Source organism: Lepidochelys kempii, chromosome 1 (assembly GCF_965140265.1).
Source record: "Lepidochelys kempii isolate rLepKem1 chromosome 1, rLepKem1.hap2, whole genome shotgun sequence".
Taxonomy (NCBI): Eukaryota; Metazoa; Chordata; order Testudines; family Cheloniidae; genus Lepidochelys; species Lepidochelys kempii.
Window position 1 is genome coordinate 346422135 of NC_133256.1, and position 16739 is coordinate 346438873.

Below are 16739 nucleotides of genomic sequence, written 5' to 3' on the forward strand. Positions count from 1 at the left end.
TCACTTGCAACCTAAATCTATCTTGTTGCTCATGTAGTAGAGAGAACTACTATTTTATAGCATTTTCACAAATTAAGAGATACTACCAATTGCTGTAATTTTTCACTGATTTTTAGTGACTTTACTGAAGTCAGAGATCTTCTGCAGGTTTCTGATAACCTTAATGTTAAAGCATAATATTAACATTAAAGTATAGAAGGATGGTCTTGTACTTAAATTACTGGACTGGGATTCAGGAAGTCTGGATTCAGTCCCTGGCTGAGCTACAGACTTTCCTGTGACATTGGGCAGGTTACCATCTCAGTTACCGTCCATCTGTAAAAATGGGGATACTTTCCTATCCCACAGGATTGTAAAGATAAATTAATTAATGTTTGAGAAGCTCAGATGCTTACAGTGAATGCAGTGGGGTGCACTCATAAGTATGTAGATAGCATTATTCATTAATGTGCCCTATGGTCTGTGTGCTCTTTTATGCTATAATGTGCATTCTTGGATTGACCTCAGATTCAGAAGTAGGCTGTCGGTGACTTTCTTTCCAGGAGCATGATTTGGAGGCCTGAAATGCAGAAGCTGAAGCCTGGTTTTACTAATCACCTTGGATTTACTAATAACAGTGTTCTTGTAGTACATGAAACAATGTAGGTCTCTGTTGCTGCTATGATTAGAATAGCAGCAACGCTATAAAATTGGGTCGTGCCCATTTGGCTGAAGTAGTAATTATCCTTGTTCATGTTGAACAAATCAATATCTTGGTAAGGCAAAGTTTTTATTTTAGGGCATGTCCATTATGTCTTTCAGTCTTGAATAGCAGTGATCTAATTTCAGTATTTTTAAACTTCTCCAGTAGTTTGAATATGATGAATAAAAAATAGCTTATATTGTTTGAAAAACTGAATCAAATACAGCGACATGATTAGGTTTCAACATCCCTTTCTTGGATTATGAAATAGGTGCTGCTAACTCATGGAGTGACATGGTAGTTGCCCGTTGAAAGGGCAGACTTGTAGTTGAATCCACTGAAGTATTTTGAGGAGTCTTCCGTCTAAAGAACTGAGAACAGCTTGAGGAAAATTGATATGGAAACTTGACAAAGTGGGTTGGAGTAGATGGGTCCCTTCCAATCCCAACATCCTGATATGAAGACAGTGGGTATTTGCTGATTACTTAATACTCTTACATGGAGACTGTTTTATTTAGAATCTTTGCCTCTTGCGTGCAAACTAATCTTTCTGGTCCTTCATTTTAACTATGCCCGTTGTGTATAGACAGTGTCATCATTCCCCGTCTTGTATCTTTATCTTACTTTTATATAAAAATTCTCATATGCACGTCTAATCTGAATAACCACATGATCTTATGCTACCACTGTTGGCCTTCCTCTCAGTGTCTGCCTGTAACACTGACAGACCCTGGTTGTCAGCAGGTGGGATCGAACCTGGGATCTCTGAAGCTTAGTGTATGAATCTCTACTGCACGAGCTAAAAGCCACATGGCTCCTAGCCAAGGCTGCGGCAGATTGATCAGTCTCTAGATCAGTGGTTCTCAACCTATTTACCATTGTGGGCCACATATGTAGCTCTGTGTTATATGGGCTGCATTCACACTTATATATGCTACCTGTACATCTTCAAAAAATAAGGTTTACTATTCTATGAGAGCAATATGATTCAAATCAATACAATACCTTTCATTTCAACACTGGCAAATGTCTATCAAGAGCTTTTTAAATTCGCAAAATAAGTCAAAACATTAACTCTTCAAATTAACTTACTGTAAGAGTGGCATGGCATGATGTTTGCTATCCTCACTTCAGCGCTGTGGTTGAGCTGAGTGCCCAGAGAGTGCAGCTGTGGAGCCTGCGGGGAGCCCTGGCCAGGGCTGGGTACCCCCCAGACAGGGAATGCCCCCCGTCACCCAACTCCCCTGGGACTATTCCCTCAGCATCCAGACCCCCCCCTCCCCCGCCCCAACACTGGGCTGGTATACATGGCTTCCCTGCAGAGACAGGTGCCCTGTCCAGTACAGAATGGCTCTCCCAGGGATAGCCCCCTCCAGCATCTAGTTCCCCATCCAGGGACTGCACCCCAGCATCTCCCAGCCCCCTGCCCCAAGGACTGCCCATAGCACTCAACCCCCACATCCAGGGATTGTGTCCCAGTATCTAGCCCTCCATCCAGGGCCTGCCACCAGTCCCCGCACCTAGTTTGTCCCCCCATGCACCACCTTCCCCATGCCCACTGATCTCACCTCAATTGCAGGTAGGATGACCAGATGTCCTGGTTTTATAGGGACAGTCCCAATATTTGGGGCTTTTGCTTATATGGGTGCCTGTTACCCCCACCCTGTCCTGATTTTTCACACTTGCTATCTGGTCAGCCTAATTGCAGGTAGCTCAGTTGCCCTGCCTGCCTGCCACTGCAGTTCTATTGCTGGGGAGCCTGCTCAAGCCAGGGTCACTCGACCCTGGGATGGGGATGTGCTGAGCATCCTGGCCTCCTGCTGGGCCCAATCCTGCTGGCCAGGAGGAGGGGGATGAGGCTGGGCCCAATCCTGTGCTGCCCCATTTTTTCGACCAGCTCTGTGCCTAGCTTTGTGCCCAGACCGTATCAGTTTGCAGACTATAAGTATAGGGCATTGCCATGCCAGCAATCTTAGATGTGAGTGAGAGGCTGCCCTAGCAAATTGCAGTAAGTGCACAATCTCTGCCTATCTTACTTAATTTAACACATTGATAAAAAGTTTAATTCCAAAGTGTAATTCTACTCTGAAAACTCTCACTCAATGGATCTGCTCCTTGCGTGTATTGGAGTCACGCCGCTGATTTAGCTGCAAAAATAAGTTTTGCTCTCATATGCCCTGTAGAACCTACACATCTAAAAGTAAGCCAGATTCTGTTCCTTGTACATCAGTTGTTTGCTAGGTTCCAGTCAATTACACTGAGGGTAGTGACATTGCACTGGTGGCGTTGAGGACAACATTTCTCCTGGACAGCCTTTAGTACTGGTTGTGCTATGAAAGGTAGAAAACAACCTGGCATCAGAGACTGAAGTAGACTGAGTTAGCAGAGCTGACCATTAGAGAGAACATCTTTTTGCTTCCAAATCAAACATGTTTGATTGTAAGTTCATTGTTCATTGTCTTGATGAGTTTCTCAATACCCCATTCTTACCTCACCAGATACCCTCTTGCGCTCATACTATGCCTCACAAATACCCACTTGTGGCTGCGAAAGCTCCTCCTCCCCCTTTGAAGTGTCTGCTGCTCTGGGGTCCATCCTCTCTTCTTGAGAGAAGGCTGCTAGCAGCCCAGGTTACCAGCTGGGTGGAGTGGCATTGAGCTGAATAAATCATAGAATTGTAGGGCTGAAAGGGACCTTGACAGGTCAACTAGTCAAGTCCCCTGCACTGAGGCAGGACTAAGTATTATCTAGACCATCCCGATAGGAGTCTAATAAGCTCTTAAATACCTCCAGTGTTGGAGATTCAACAGCCTCCCTAGGTAATTGAGGAATGCTGAGATAGCTCTGTTTGGTTTAGTCCAGGGGTCTCATACATGTGGGCCGCATACGGCTCGCGGAGCTATTTGCTGTGGCCTGCCAGGCTCCCTGTGTCTCCTTCCTCTCCCCCACAGTTATTTCCCTGCCCAGTTATTTCCTGTGGCTGCCAGGCTCCCCTCCCCCACCATCCCCCAGCTCGCCGTGTCCCCCCTCCTCTACCTACCTCCAGGCGCTTCCCGCTGCCAAACAGTTGTTTGGCAGCACTTAGCTGTTTCCAAGAGGGAGGGGGGAGGAGCAGGGAACCGGGTGCTTGGGGGAGGAGGCGGAGAAGGGGCGGTGCAGGGGTTGGAATAGGGGCAAGGAGGGGGCGGAGTCGGGGTGGGGACTTTGGAGACGGGTTTGGAATGGGGGTGGGAAGGGGTAAGAAGAGGCAGGGCAGGGGCAGGGCCTCATAGAAGGGGTGGAGTGGGGGCGGGGCCAGGACAGCCTGAGGGGCAGTGTCAGTGATGTGGCCCTCGGGCCAATGTATTAGTCTTCATGCTGCTCTCCTGGTAATTTGAGTTTGAGATCCCTGGTTTAGTCTCAGACCTGGCACAGTGAGCTGAATTCCTATCAGCTGCTCAGCACAGGAACTTCCGGGAGGAGGGAGCTTCAGCTGGGAATGGAGTTGGGTGGTCACGGTCAGGGGGAGAGTACAGAAGACACTAGTATCCAGAGGAGGCAATCAGGCAGCTGCAACAGGGAGGAGGTTTGTGTTTTCTTTGGGTTACATTTCTGCCACCTTTTATTCCTGCACCTCAGTCTGGCTTATAGGCCAGAGCTGAGTAAACTTTTGGCCCTTCTCTCCAGGGACAACAAGATTTCAATATAATGTTCTTGTGGAGAGAGGGAGAAAGTACTTCAAGTCATTCTCTAGTAACCAATCTAACTGATGCAGGAGTGATGGAAGCTTTGGGGGAGCTGTGTCCAGTCATCTTCAACGAGAAGCTGTGCCAGATTGGAAGGAGGCTTGTGAGTAAGAGAGTCAGAGGAAACACAGCAGTAATCTATGACCGGGTTGTGTGCTGTTCAGCCAATGGTAGTCTCTTCAGTTCCCATGAGGCAAGAGGTTGAAGACACTATTTGCTCTACCCCAAGCCTGGGATCACTAGAATTCAGGGAAATGAATGATTATGGTTTAACTGGCGAGATTCTTCTCTGGTTTGGTCTAACTAGTTTACTGATTTTTAACAAAAGGAGAAAAGGCAAGATAATTTCAGTGTGATGGAGATTCCTATAAACAGATAACATGACTGTCTATGTCACTGTACTCACTAGAGCACTAAGGATATGGATTACACTATGCCAGTTGCATGCAGAAGGTAGTGTAAATTGTCTGTGTAAATCAGTGGATCATATAAAATAGAACCAGTTCCCTTTTCTCCTTAATAAATTATCTTTTATGTTGAAACTTTAAAACGAGTGCTCTTTTTGCAGCTTTCCCTGTTTCTCTCAGCGCTCTGGAAGAACTTGGGTGTATAGTTCATTCAAGTTTTAGAAACCGTTAATGTGAACTGGAATGTAACACTTTTTTCCAACAAAGTAGCATAGTGGCTTGGGAAAGTGTATTGAGTGTTCCAAGGTGCTCTTGATGAAGTGTTTAGTCTTTCTTGTGCTTAAAGTGGACTCCCAATGGTCAGTTTCCAACCTTTTAGAAACCAACTTTTATTCCAACATGGCAGAGAGTAAGGTACACAAGAATTTGACCCACCACGCTATTGGGAGCTTCAACGTATTCTCCTTAGAGAAGTGTAACTAAAATAACTTTGTTCAGTTTGTTTAAACAGGGGTTGGGCCGGGTTAGTACCCAGAAGGTGAACCTCAGTGGAAAATCCAGGTGCTTCAAGAAGTGGTATAGATAATTCATATGTTGCTCTTCTTGGTTTAATATTAAACCAGTGCTCCAGGCAAGTATTAGTGACTTTGTGCTGCTGGAGAATCTCTTTCAGAATAGATTTAAAACTGAAATCCTGTCTGCTTGTCTTTGAAGATTATATGGCACATCTTGCAGGAGAAATATTAGCCCTGGTGTGGTGCCTGCTTTCCAGTTTTGGTCATTTTTCCTTACGTAACTGAATGTGTGTAAGGAATTACTTCCTTTTCTACTCAGCTTTGTAATATTGTTATGCTGTGTTAAATAACTCCTCACCCCAGAGGTGGCACTCTCCCAAGTGCTTCCCATATATAGCTTATAAAGCATCCTGGGCTCTTCCTGCATGAAAGGAGCAATAGAAATGGGAGTTGTCATCACTAATGCATTTGCAGTTTTCATTATCTTGGACTGTGGGTACCTGCCACCTACTTCTGACTATGCATATTCATGTTATCTTTGTGCCTGTCATATAACTCACTGAAGCTACCAGGCCCAAAATAGTCTTGATGCAAGACCTGATTTTTCTTTCAAAGCAAGTGCATTTTTTATCAGAAACTGGCATTTCCTTTTAGAATGCATGCATATAAGCCCACCATCCTTGTGTCCGGCTGTGACTCTGAACTTGTGGCTTCAAGTGTGGGGAAAAACAGAGCAAATTTACACACTGCCACTAAAATCCTGGCTCTTGAGTGTTAAACTGAATCCACCCAATTCAGACAACTCTAAAACTTACTATATTTTTTAAGAAGTAGCTGATTTTGCCAAAATTTGTATAGTTGGCTTTTGAAATTGGTTTAAGCTGCTTTTAATTGTGCCCTCGGCAATTGTTTTCGTTGTTCCATCCCCTTCACATTTATTAAAAAACCAAGCTCGGTCAGACTTAGAAGTTGGTTCCTTCTCTTTCTCCAGTGGGTGATCTGTTTTGAGTTGTTTACTGTTTCAAATACTCTGTTGGCCTTTCATTTTTTCCTTTAGGATTTGATATCTTAAGGAGAACATGCTTTTTAGCTTCTTCCTGTTTTTAAAAGGAGAATTGAGAAATGTTTTTTTAAATGTACTGTTTCAATATTCCAAATCATGAGAATACTTGGTGTAAATGTAAAAATAAAAGTAATTATCTGTTCATAAAATTCCAAAGGCTGAGATTAGAATTTAATGGGTCTCTGTCCTTGATGCCACAAACACCTAAACCCAAGACAAGTATTTCCTGCCCTACTCAGATGTTAAGTGATGTTGCCAATGGCTTGTAGAAGAAATGGAAACCTAGGAGCCTGAACTCCTGCTTTGGCATCTAAAAGCTTCTGTGTATTTGCTTCCTTACTACTATCTTTTCTCTGCAGTGTTTTGGCTATAAGTGCACACAATATTTCAAAATATCACAATTATATCTCAAAATAACTTCCATATATTCATATATCAAGTCCTTGTTTCTCCTCCAGTTCTGTGGCTAGTCTAATTTAGCCACAGTATCTTGCATTTATATAGCACCTTTCATCCCAAAGTAAACTACCTGCTATATATAGGGATCAGTGTAGGCACTTCTGGTGTGAAACATGGTAGCTACTTAATAGTTCTTGGCAACACTATACAAGATCACCAGATATCTCCTAGGCTGTGCTCAATTTTTATTTTTTATTGCAAGTTCTATTTTTACTTCCATCTCCTAGCTGGATTGCCTTACAATTTGGTACTTAAAATTTCATAAGTCACTTATCACCGCTGATCATTATGAATTTGCTCTTGCACATATATATCAGTTCTTCTTATAACCTATAAGAAACTTGAAAATGCCGATTCCTCCAAATAAGCTATGCTCTGTATAGAGGGAAGGATGAAACTCCAGAAGGCAATATGTATCCACTCCTCCATTCTGTTCCCTTGACACATACTGAACACTCGATACAGCTTCTCTGCCACAGTCAGGGAATGGTGGAAGCAGGCTGACAAAATGTAGAAGCTGCTGTCAGCATGACTTTGGCACAGATTCACAATGTCTCTTGTACCAGTCACTGAAGCCTGTGTCATGTGACAGTTTACCTAAGCAAAAAGGTGAATTGACTGTTGGAACAATTCCCACTGTGGCGGTTTTGCTAGATTTTCTAGAATTTGCTCTTTAACCTTGATTTTAGTTAAATGGGTGAATAGTGTCCTCCTAGTTAGGAAAGGGATTATCTAATGATTAACCCAAGACTAGGAGTCCTGAGATCCCAGGTCTGCCACTGTTTCAATGTGACTAAAGACAAATCATTTAACCTCTCTGGCTGAGTTTCCCCATCTATTTATACATCAGAGCTTGTAGGTATAATGTTGCAGAAGCATCAAAGATACTGTATTAAAAATGCTACAGATGTGAAAAGTACTGTAATAAAAATAGCTGTGGGACAGTTTACATTACTTGTGATGTTGGCAATGTAGACTGTCCCAAGCTGTTTTGTTAGTGATTTGGTGATATAAAGCACATTTCACACTTAGCTTAAAATGCTTAGAGGTAAACAAACTGCCAAATCCTGTACTAAAATAGGTTCTGTGGTCCAGAGCTGGAGTACCAGATTCCAGGACCTCTACCGTTGTGTAATGAATGCCTCTGTGTTAAGGTGGTGCAGTGCATACAGCACTATTTGTCTGATGTTACCAGTTAATATGCTGAATAATCTCTTAACCTGAGACTCCTTAAAAGAACCTTTATCCATAACTTTTATTGGCAAGGGGAAGAGGCTACCTAATGCAGAGCTGTGCACAAGGTAGTAATCCTCCATCCACTGTGAGGTGGGTAGTTATCCCCAATTTACAGCCAGGGAAACTGACATAGATAAAACGACTTGCCTGAGTCCACAGAGAGAGTCTGTGCTGAGCAGGGATTAGAATTGAGGTCTTGGCTTCTAGCCCTGTGCTTGGTCCCCTCTAGATCACACTACACTGTTTTTAAGAGCTCTTCTAGAGGATGGCACCTATAAACACTGGTATACTTCCCTCCCATTCTTTGTGTCTGTATTTCATATGAACCTAACTCCATCATATTTGTGTTGTGATAGCGTCCGCAACCCCATTGTGCTAGGCGCTGTACAAACACAGCACAGAAAGATGGTCCCTATTCCCAGGAGCTTATACTCCTAAGTACAAGACAAGATGACAGATAAAGACAACAGATGGGGGAATACAAGGAAACAATGATAGTGTTGGTCAGCATGATAGGCAGTAGTCCCAGCACACCAGAAGCTTAACCACTGTATGGTATCTGAACCCACTACATCTTGGTTCAGAGGCAAGAGCACAACCACAGAGTCGTGCTGTGGTCTGACTGAACAATTACGACACTCACTCTAACAGGATGCTAAAATCACAGCTTCCTTGTGACGGTTTGCATGTTAACTACCACGCTGAGATAATGGGTCAGGAATGGCAAGCTCATACCAAAGCTTGTTATGGTATTTGACTGTCCATGTGGCAGTAACAGAGGCACGTTACATAAGAGAGATGAATCTGCTGCCATAATGGGTCATGCAGGAACGAGGTTAAAAAGTCCAACTGGCCTTGAGTTATGAGATGAATACCCACATGGGGACCAGGAAAGACTGGGGGTGTAAGGTTGAAACCAAAAACAAGTGGTGGATATAAACTGGCTACACTTCTGAAATGGCCTGAACTCCTTTTAAAGGTGGCATTGCTTTATTCCTGGTGCAGTTCAGTCCCATAAGGTTGTTTCTTTGTCAAGAGGGAAGAGACAATTCTGAAAGTTGAAACTTGCTATGTTTTTGCCCTTTTCTTGTCTTGTTTGCCTCAGCAGGGCTACCAGTCACTGCTCTTGTTAGAAGGCTGTATTATGCATCAGAAAAAAGTCTTCATGGGACCTCTCTCACAACCTACTGGCTAGTTGGCTGTACTTTGAACACAGATAAGCGATGGGCTGCCCTTTGAGGCAATGTCTGGCGGAATGCAGCCAATTCCTGATATGGAGGGGAAGTAGCGATTGGTGCAAGAATGTCCCAGCTGCTACAGGCCCGCACTGCAGGTAGTTTGTGCAGTTGCAGTGGTGGAAAGGATAGTGAGACAGCTTCCAGTCCATGTTCCTGTTGATTCTTCCTCCTGAACTACCATATTTCTAGTACCAAAGCAGTCATTCCGCCTGAAGAAGTGGACATGAGGCCCTGATTCAGGCAGGACAGTCTGTCTCAAACCGTCCGTGGGGTTAAACTCCAAAGGTATGTCTGTGCTGGAAAGAAGAACCCAGGGTACAGAGTCTCAGAGCCGGGGTCAATTGACTCTCGCTTGCGAGGCTTATGCTGTGGAACTAAAAATAGCAGTGTAGACGTTCCCACTTGGGCTGGGGCCCGGGCTCTGAGACCTGAAGAGAGGAGCAGCTCCAACCCAAGTAGGAACGTCTAAACTGCTATTTTTAGCCCCACAGCCTGAGCCTAAGTCAGTTGACTTCGGCTTTGAGACTTGGCACCACAGTGTTTCTTTCCAGTGTACCCTGAAGTTTGAATGACCTAGAGAGCAATTAAAATATGAAATAAGCCTTCAACAGAAAGACCTTTTGGTTCCAATTCATCAGGTAGGACCAGGACAGTTGCCTTTCGAGATAGCAACTAGTTATCTTGATAATCTGCCTCTGCCTCTAAGGAAAAGTATATCCCAGAGAAGGTAGTTTGTGATGGTGAGCAAGCACTTTAAATCCTATCTTTGGGCTATTCATAGCCACATCTTACTTGGCTAACCACTATCTCCAGAAGCCGTCCTTGATGTCAGCTTAAAGAAGTCTTAAAGAAGAGACCAAGGACAGCATAGGCCCATTACTCAATGGGGGGGGGGGGGGAACATAACAGAAAATATGGAAATGGCAGAAGTGCTTAATGACTTCTTTGCTTCAGTTTTCACCAAGAAGGTTGGTAGTGATTGGACATCTAACATAGTGAATACCAATGAAGATGAGGTAGGATCAGAAGACCCTAAAATAGGGAAAGAACAAGTTAAAAAGTACTTAGACAAATTAGATGTCTTCAAGTCACCAGAGCCTGATGAAATGCATCCTAGAATACTCAAGGAGCTGACTGAGGAGATATCAGGGCCATTAGCAGTTATCTTTGAAAAGTCATGGAAGACGGGAGAGATTCCAGGAGACTGGCACTATATTAGCCCCTTTCCAATCTGTAAAAAGGGAAATAAGGACAACCCAGGGAATTACAGATCAGTCAGCTTAACTTCAGTACCCAGAAAGATAATGGAGCAAATAATTAAGCAATCAATTTGCAAACATCTAGAAGATAATAAGGTGGTAAGTAACAGTCAGCATGGATTTGTCAAGAACAAATCGTGTCAAACCAACCTGATAAGTTTCTTTGACAGGGTAACAAGCCTTGTGGATAGGGGGGAAGTGGTAGACGAGGTATATCTTGACTTTACTAAAGCCTTTGATGCTGTCTCGCATGACCTTCTCATAAACAAGGGAAATACAAGCTAGATGGAGCTACTATAAGGTGGGTGCAAAACTGGTTAGAAAACCGTTCACAGAGAGTAGTTATGAGTGGTTCACAGTCATGCTGGAAGGATATGACAAGTGGGGGTCCCACAGGGATCAGTTCTGGTTCCAGTTCTGTTTAATATCTTTATCAATGATTTAGATAATGGCATAGAGAGGAAACTTACGAAGTCGGCGGACTTTTGCAAGGAGCATGTTGGGCACTCAGTACATACATGTGCTTGATATCAAGGGAGGGCATCTTATTTCCTGAGTAGCTTCTTAATGAGCAGCCTTATTTTACTAATTAGCAGGAAAGGGACTCTTGTGACCAGTACAGATTTTGTACAGGTGATGCTGGTTTACCTTAAATGGGAATTGTGGAATACAAATCACGTAGCATCTGTGCATGTGTAAAGGGAGGCTCTGATTATTATCGCATCAGAAGTCTACTTAGTTTCAAGCAAACATTTGTTGCTTCAGTAGATGTCTTCCGCACAGAGCTTACACGAAACCACCGGTTAAACTTTTACATTCACTTTTACCCACACAATTAAGGCTTCTAAAGCTGTCCAGTACGGTGTTCTAGCAAAGATGCCATAATCTTGTGGTATAGCTACTCTTGCGGAGACTAGCTTTACCTCTGCCTCTGTCCTGCATTGGTAATGCACATCTTGACTGGAAGATGTGACCCACGTTATCCAAAACCAGGATTACATTGAAAATTCTCTTGATTATCCCCTTATTCAGAGCCTTGTCTGACATATTGATCAAAGCTGTATTGTATTATTTAAAGTTACGGTTATGGCGAACATGCTAAAGTTCTTAGCCAACTGGAAAAGAGCTTTATATTTAAGACCTATAGCTTCCACTTCGCTGAAGGATCATGTATATGTATATATCATTTCAACCATGCCTAGTCTTTATTTGGAAATATAGACTAAGACATTCATTATACTAACTCATACGGTAACGCATCTCTACCTGTAATAGTGCAGGACTAAGTGACTGCACAATTTCAAGTAATGTGTGGGACAAGTGAGATTTGAAGGTAATCAAGGTAAGGTAATCAAGGACAAAATGAAGAGGGCACGGGATGGAAGTATGCTAGAATGCAGATCAGCTTGGCTAGAGGAAAAGATGTCTGAGATGGAGGACAAGTCCTGTGGAGAATCTTGAAGACTTGGAATGAGATCTCAAAATGGATTAGGAAGCTAATTAGGAATGTGGGCAAAGAGAATGGGCGTTTTGTGTTCCCTCTTACAGAAGAGGCACTCTAAATTTGGAGAACTTGAGCCTTAGGATATCCTATAAGGGAGGGAGTGGCAATTTTCCAGTTAAGAAGCAATGAAGAAATTATTTAAGTCCTGGGAGTAGAGTGATCAAGATGTCAAGTGTGGGTGGTGCTTAGATAGACAAACTTGCCTCTTCACCTGTACAATTTTGGAGTTAGCCTGGCCATCTGGGCTTATAATGAGCAGGATGAGTTTGGTAGAGATTTCAGATAGACTCTTGGAGGTGGGAGCTCTCCTGTTAAGGAGTGGGAATATAAATTTGAAGACTGCTATAGTGGAGCCAGGAATTGACTAGTCAGAAGAGGAGTTAAGGGCTAAAGTGTGAAGGAGATATAGATGTGGGTGCCTTTTGGGATGGATGGAATACTACAGCCTAACCTGAATTAGAGGGGAGCCAAATTCTGAATCTGAAGGAGAGTTACAGACAGCAGAATTAAGAAATGTCATTCTAGTAGCACAGCTAGTCTGTGCTTCAGTATCCTGTTTTTGTTACCTTATACTTTCTGCCCACCCTTGTGTGTTCCCTCCACCTGTTCAGTCTAGACTTTTTTTTAGATTTTAAGCTCCTTAAGGCAAGGACTGTCACTATATGTCTAGTGCCTAGCACAATGAGATGGTTTGGTCCTCTAGATGCCACTGCTACATGAATATTTGATGATGGAAGAACATCCATTCCAGGCTTGCTTCAGTTTCTCAAAGTGAAATATGGAAAGGCTTTTAATAGTTTTTGTATCTGACGCTAGTTACTTAAAGTGGAGGCATTAAAATATGTAGAATCAAAGAATGTTTTAGATGAACAGGGATATCTGTTTGCAGAGAACTTTCATGTGCTTAGGTAATATTTGTCTCTGGAACAGTCTGGGATGATTTCAGCATCATTTTAGGCTTTTATTGCATGTACGTGAGTTTTGAGCAGTTCAAGTAAATATTACATTATACTTGTGCTATAATACGTGGGAAGAAACAGTTAATTCCATATGCCAACTCCAGTTGGGATCCATTCTGTCACTCACAAATGGAGATCACTTCCTCTTTTGGCTGGAGATGGTAGCAAAATATTTCTTCGGTTTTCCACATAGAATAGCCAAACATAAGGTTGTAGTGACACAAGTTTGCTGGACTCAAATACGATGTTGACTATAGAGCAATATTAGGAATGTAAAACTGATAAGTCTTGACTGAAACAACAAAAATGTTATTGGTTACCTACTGTGTCCTTACGGGACATGTAACCTTAAAGTGTCAAAATAAAACCTTTGCCCAAGATTTAACAAAGTTATTTGGTAAAGCTTCTTCCTGTTTTTTATACATGTCACTAAAAAATTAACTAGAAGAGACAAATCAATGCTTATTGCAGAAAGTTCAGATCACTTACCTATCAAGCAGTGTTCCCTCAGCTATGCTGGCCTCCAGGGCTATGTTGCTGCACGACATAAGTGAAGAAGGCTATATTTTAAACTTGGAAAACAGCCATGTTAAGATCTTGAAAAGCTTTTGGTGGAAACGATATGAAAGTGACAGCAGCCCTGATCGGGATTTATAAAGAGCTGAAATTATTCAGTGGCAAGTTAGTAGATGCATGTACAAATATCCATTTAGTTGGAAGGGAAATAATCTTTGAGCATCACCTTGTATCCCCTCAGCAATCTTTGTTATGCCTCTGTTAAAGTGCCTTCACCACAGAAGCTAGGCATTTATCGCAGAAACTACAAAACGTAGTCTGTACATGGAAGCCTAACTCTGCATCTGCTACCACTGGGAAGAGTATATGAAACACTTAAACTGAGCTTTTGGGGACAGAGATTGTGTTCCTCTGTGTGTACAATATACATCACCTAATGCAGCACATATTATATCATAAATAAGAATACTATGCTGAGTATTAGGTTTATAAGAAAAAGTACTCTTCTGTTGCAGGGAGTGGGGAATTTGAGGTGCCATCTACACTTTACTCTGAGATGAGGTCCAGCCTCTCATCTCACAGCTGGATTACTGCAACATTCTCTCTGACCTTGACAAATGCAGTCTATTCCTGCATGTATCCATTCAGAATGCTGCTGCAAAGATCATTTTCCTAGCCTGTCACTTTGACCATGTCATCCCTCTTTTCACATCCCTCCACTGGCTGCTCCTTCTCTCACATCAAACATAAGCTATGTCTTCACTTTCAAGGCCCTTCATGTTAGGGTTGCCAACTTCCTATTTGCAGAAAACCAAACACCCTTGCTCCACCCCTTTCCCAAGGCCCCACGCCCACTCACTTCATCCCCTCTCCCTCTGTCGCTTGCTCTCCCCCATCTTTGCTCACTCATTTTCACTGGGCTGGGGCAGGGGATTGGGGTGCAAGAAGGGATGAGGCGTCTGGCTGGGGCTGGAAGTGAGGGGTTTGGGTGCAGGAGGGCGCTCCCGGCTGGGCCGGGGGGAGGGCTCTGGTTGGGGCTGCAGGCTCTGGTGTGGGTCTGAGGATGAGAGGTTTGGGGTGAAGGAGGGGGCTCGGGGCTGGGGCAGGGGGTTGGGGTGCGGGCTTCAGGAAGGAGTGTGAGTGTGGGAGGAGGTGGGGGGTGTGGGCTCCGGGCAGCGCTCACCTCAGGCAGCTCCTGGAAGCTGACAGCATCTACCTCTGGCTCCTTGGCACAGCCAGGCAGCTCTGCATGCTGCCCCTGCCTACAGGTGCCACCCCCATAGCTCCCATTGGCCGCAGTTCCCAGCGAGTGGGAGCTGCGGTCCCGGCGCTAGAGCTGGGGACAGTGCATGGAGCCACCGGGGCCGCCCCTTGCCTAGGAGCCAGAGGGAGATGCTGCCAGCTTCCTGGGAGCCGGCTGGAGCCAGGCAGGCACTAGGTCTGCCCCGTTGCGGGAGGCCAACTCGACTTTTAACTGCCTGACCGGAGCCACCAGGGTCCCTTGTCTACTGGATGTTCTGGTTGAAAACCGGACACCTGGCAACCCTATCATGTCTTAGCCCCACCCTATCTATCTCATTCACTATCGAGATGTTGATTCCTGACTAAAATCAACACATGATGTCACATCCGTTGCCCACTTGCTAAATTTTCGAACAAGCACCTTTGTGTTTTCTCCTGTGCTGCCCTCTGTGCTTGGGAGGAGCTCCCTGTGAACATCCACAAAAGTAACTCCTTATTCACTGTCAAAACTCTACTTACACCACTCCTTTTCCATACCACCTACAAAAACTTAACAGTTAGGTTGCTGGTGTGCAGAGACCAATGCCTAACATGCTGACCAATGTTCTCATTTTCCTTCCCTGTCTATATCCATCTCTTTTACTTACATTGTAAGCTCTTTGGGGGAGGGACAGGCTTTTTGGACTTGGACAGTGGGGTCCAAGTCCATGACTAGAGATCGTAAGTGCTACAGTAATGCAAATAATAATGAGGTTAATTTAACCTTAGTTAGGTAACTGCTGAAAAATGTGCCCCTGGGTGCTGGTTAGCAGATGTAATGTTAAAGTGCAAAGCAAGTTAGTTTATTGTGACATTCTTGTCGCTGTCAAACCATAGAATTTTTCATTTCTGTAAACTAGAAGCCAGAACAAAAAGCATTATCAAAATAGCAACTATTTTTAGTTCAGACCACTCTTCTTAGACTGCCTGAGTCTTGAAACTGAAATACTTCTGTGGCTGTTTTCTAAAGACCTGAGGTATCAATTGTTCTCTTACTATTGCTACAGAATGTTGACAAGTGTTTGCTGTATGTTTCTGCTGTACCAGATGCCTCTCAATGCCTTACGAAGGCTGCTTAATATTGAGACTGAAAGTTTATAGAAGACCTTTGTTGGAAAGACCATTTTAGAAAGAAAGTTTAATCCTAGAGCAAATGATAAGCTTAATCTTTTTGTTTGTTCCAAAAACCCTGCAGCTTTGTAAAGCATTTTCGTAACAAACAAAAAAAAAAAACCCCATGAGCTTAATGGTTCTGATGGGCAAGATTTTTCGCAATAATACTGGATGCAAAACCTTGCAATATACTTGTCTGTAAACAGGGGCTTTGGTGTGCTTGAAGTGAACAGCTGAGGACCCTAGGGTCAAATATGACTTGTATATTTGAAAGGTGACGTAGGTATATATAGCTAAGCCAAGGTTTCCATTGAAATCATTCACATGAGGGCTCACTTCTTTTCTGTAAACTGCTTACCAAGTGTGCTAATTTTTTGTGGCTACTTTCTGCTATTAACCACTGTCTCTCTTTACAGGATTCATGAATAAAATTTTCCATCCCAATATTGACGAAGCGTAAGTAAATCCGTAGTATGTGGTATTTCTGATTGGGGTACTATTTAATTCTAGTTGTTATGCTTTCATAAGAAAGCCAAAGTAGCTTTTTCATAGTGTGCTAATAGGGCCGGATAAAGCTGTCATCTAATCTAACACTAACAGTCCAGGGTAAGAATTTGATCTGAGGGGACAGTTTCATAAAACTACCCCACAGGTAACTTTTCCAGTAGAGTTCAGGTTGTATGAAGTACTGGGTAGGAAACATACTGCAGAAGTCTTCCTTGTGTGATCTATGCACCGGCAACATTGAGTGCTTTTATAAACAAATGAGGCACATGTTGTGG

The 16739-nt window shown here is 43.4% G+C and overlaps 1 protein-coding gene and 1 long non-coding RNA gene across 4 annotated transcripts in view; both read left to right on the top strand.

The window, feature by feature from the left end:
* The window catches only part of UBE2H (ubiquitin conjugating enzyme E2 H), a 69955-nt gene that overhangs the window by 33731 nt on the left and 19485 nt on the right, over nt 1-16739 (top strand). For both annotated transcript variants that reach the window (XR_012156867.1, XM_073328926.1), the window contains exon 4: nt 16374-16413. Coding sequence is in view for 1 of the 2 variants with exons in the window: in XM_073328926.1 (XP_073185027.1) it covers nt 16374-16413 (40 nt within the window). In the remaining variant the exon portion in view is untranslated. The remainder of the gene's footprint in view (nt 1-16373; nt 16414-16739) is intronic.
* Nucleotides 2-12499, top strand: LOC140905491 (uncharacterized). Of its 2 annotated transcripts, none has more exons than XR_012156869.1 (2): nt 2-1152; nt 4349-12499. It is a non-coding gene; the product is annotated as an uncharacterized lncRNA (long non-coding RNA). The 2 variants fall into 2 exon arrangements; XR_012156868.1 differs by having other exon boundaries at nt 2-1148.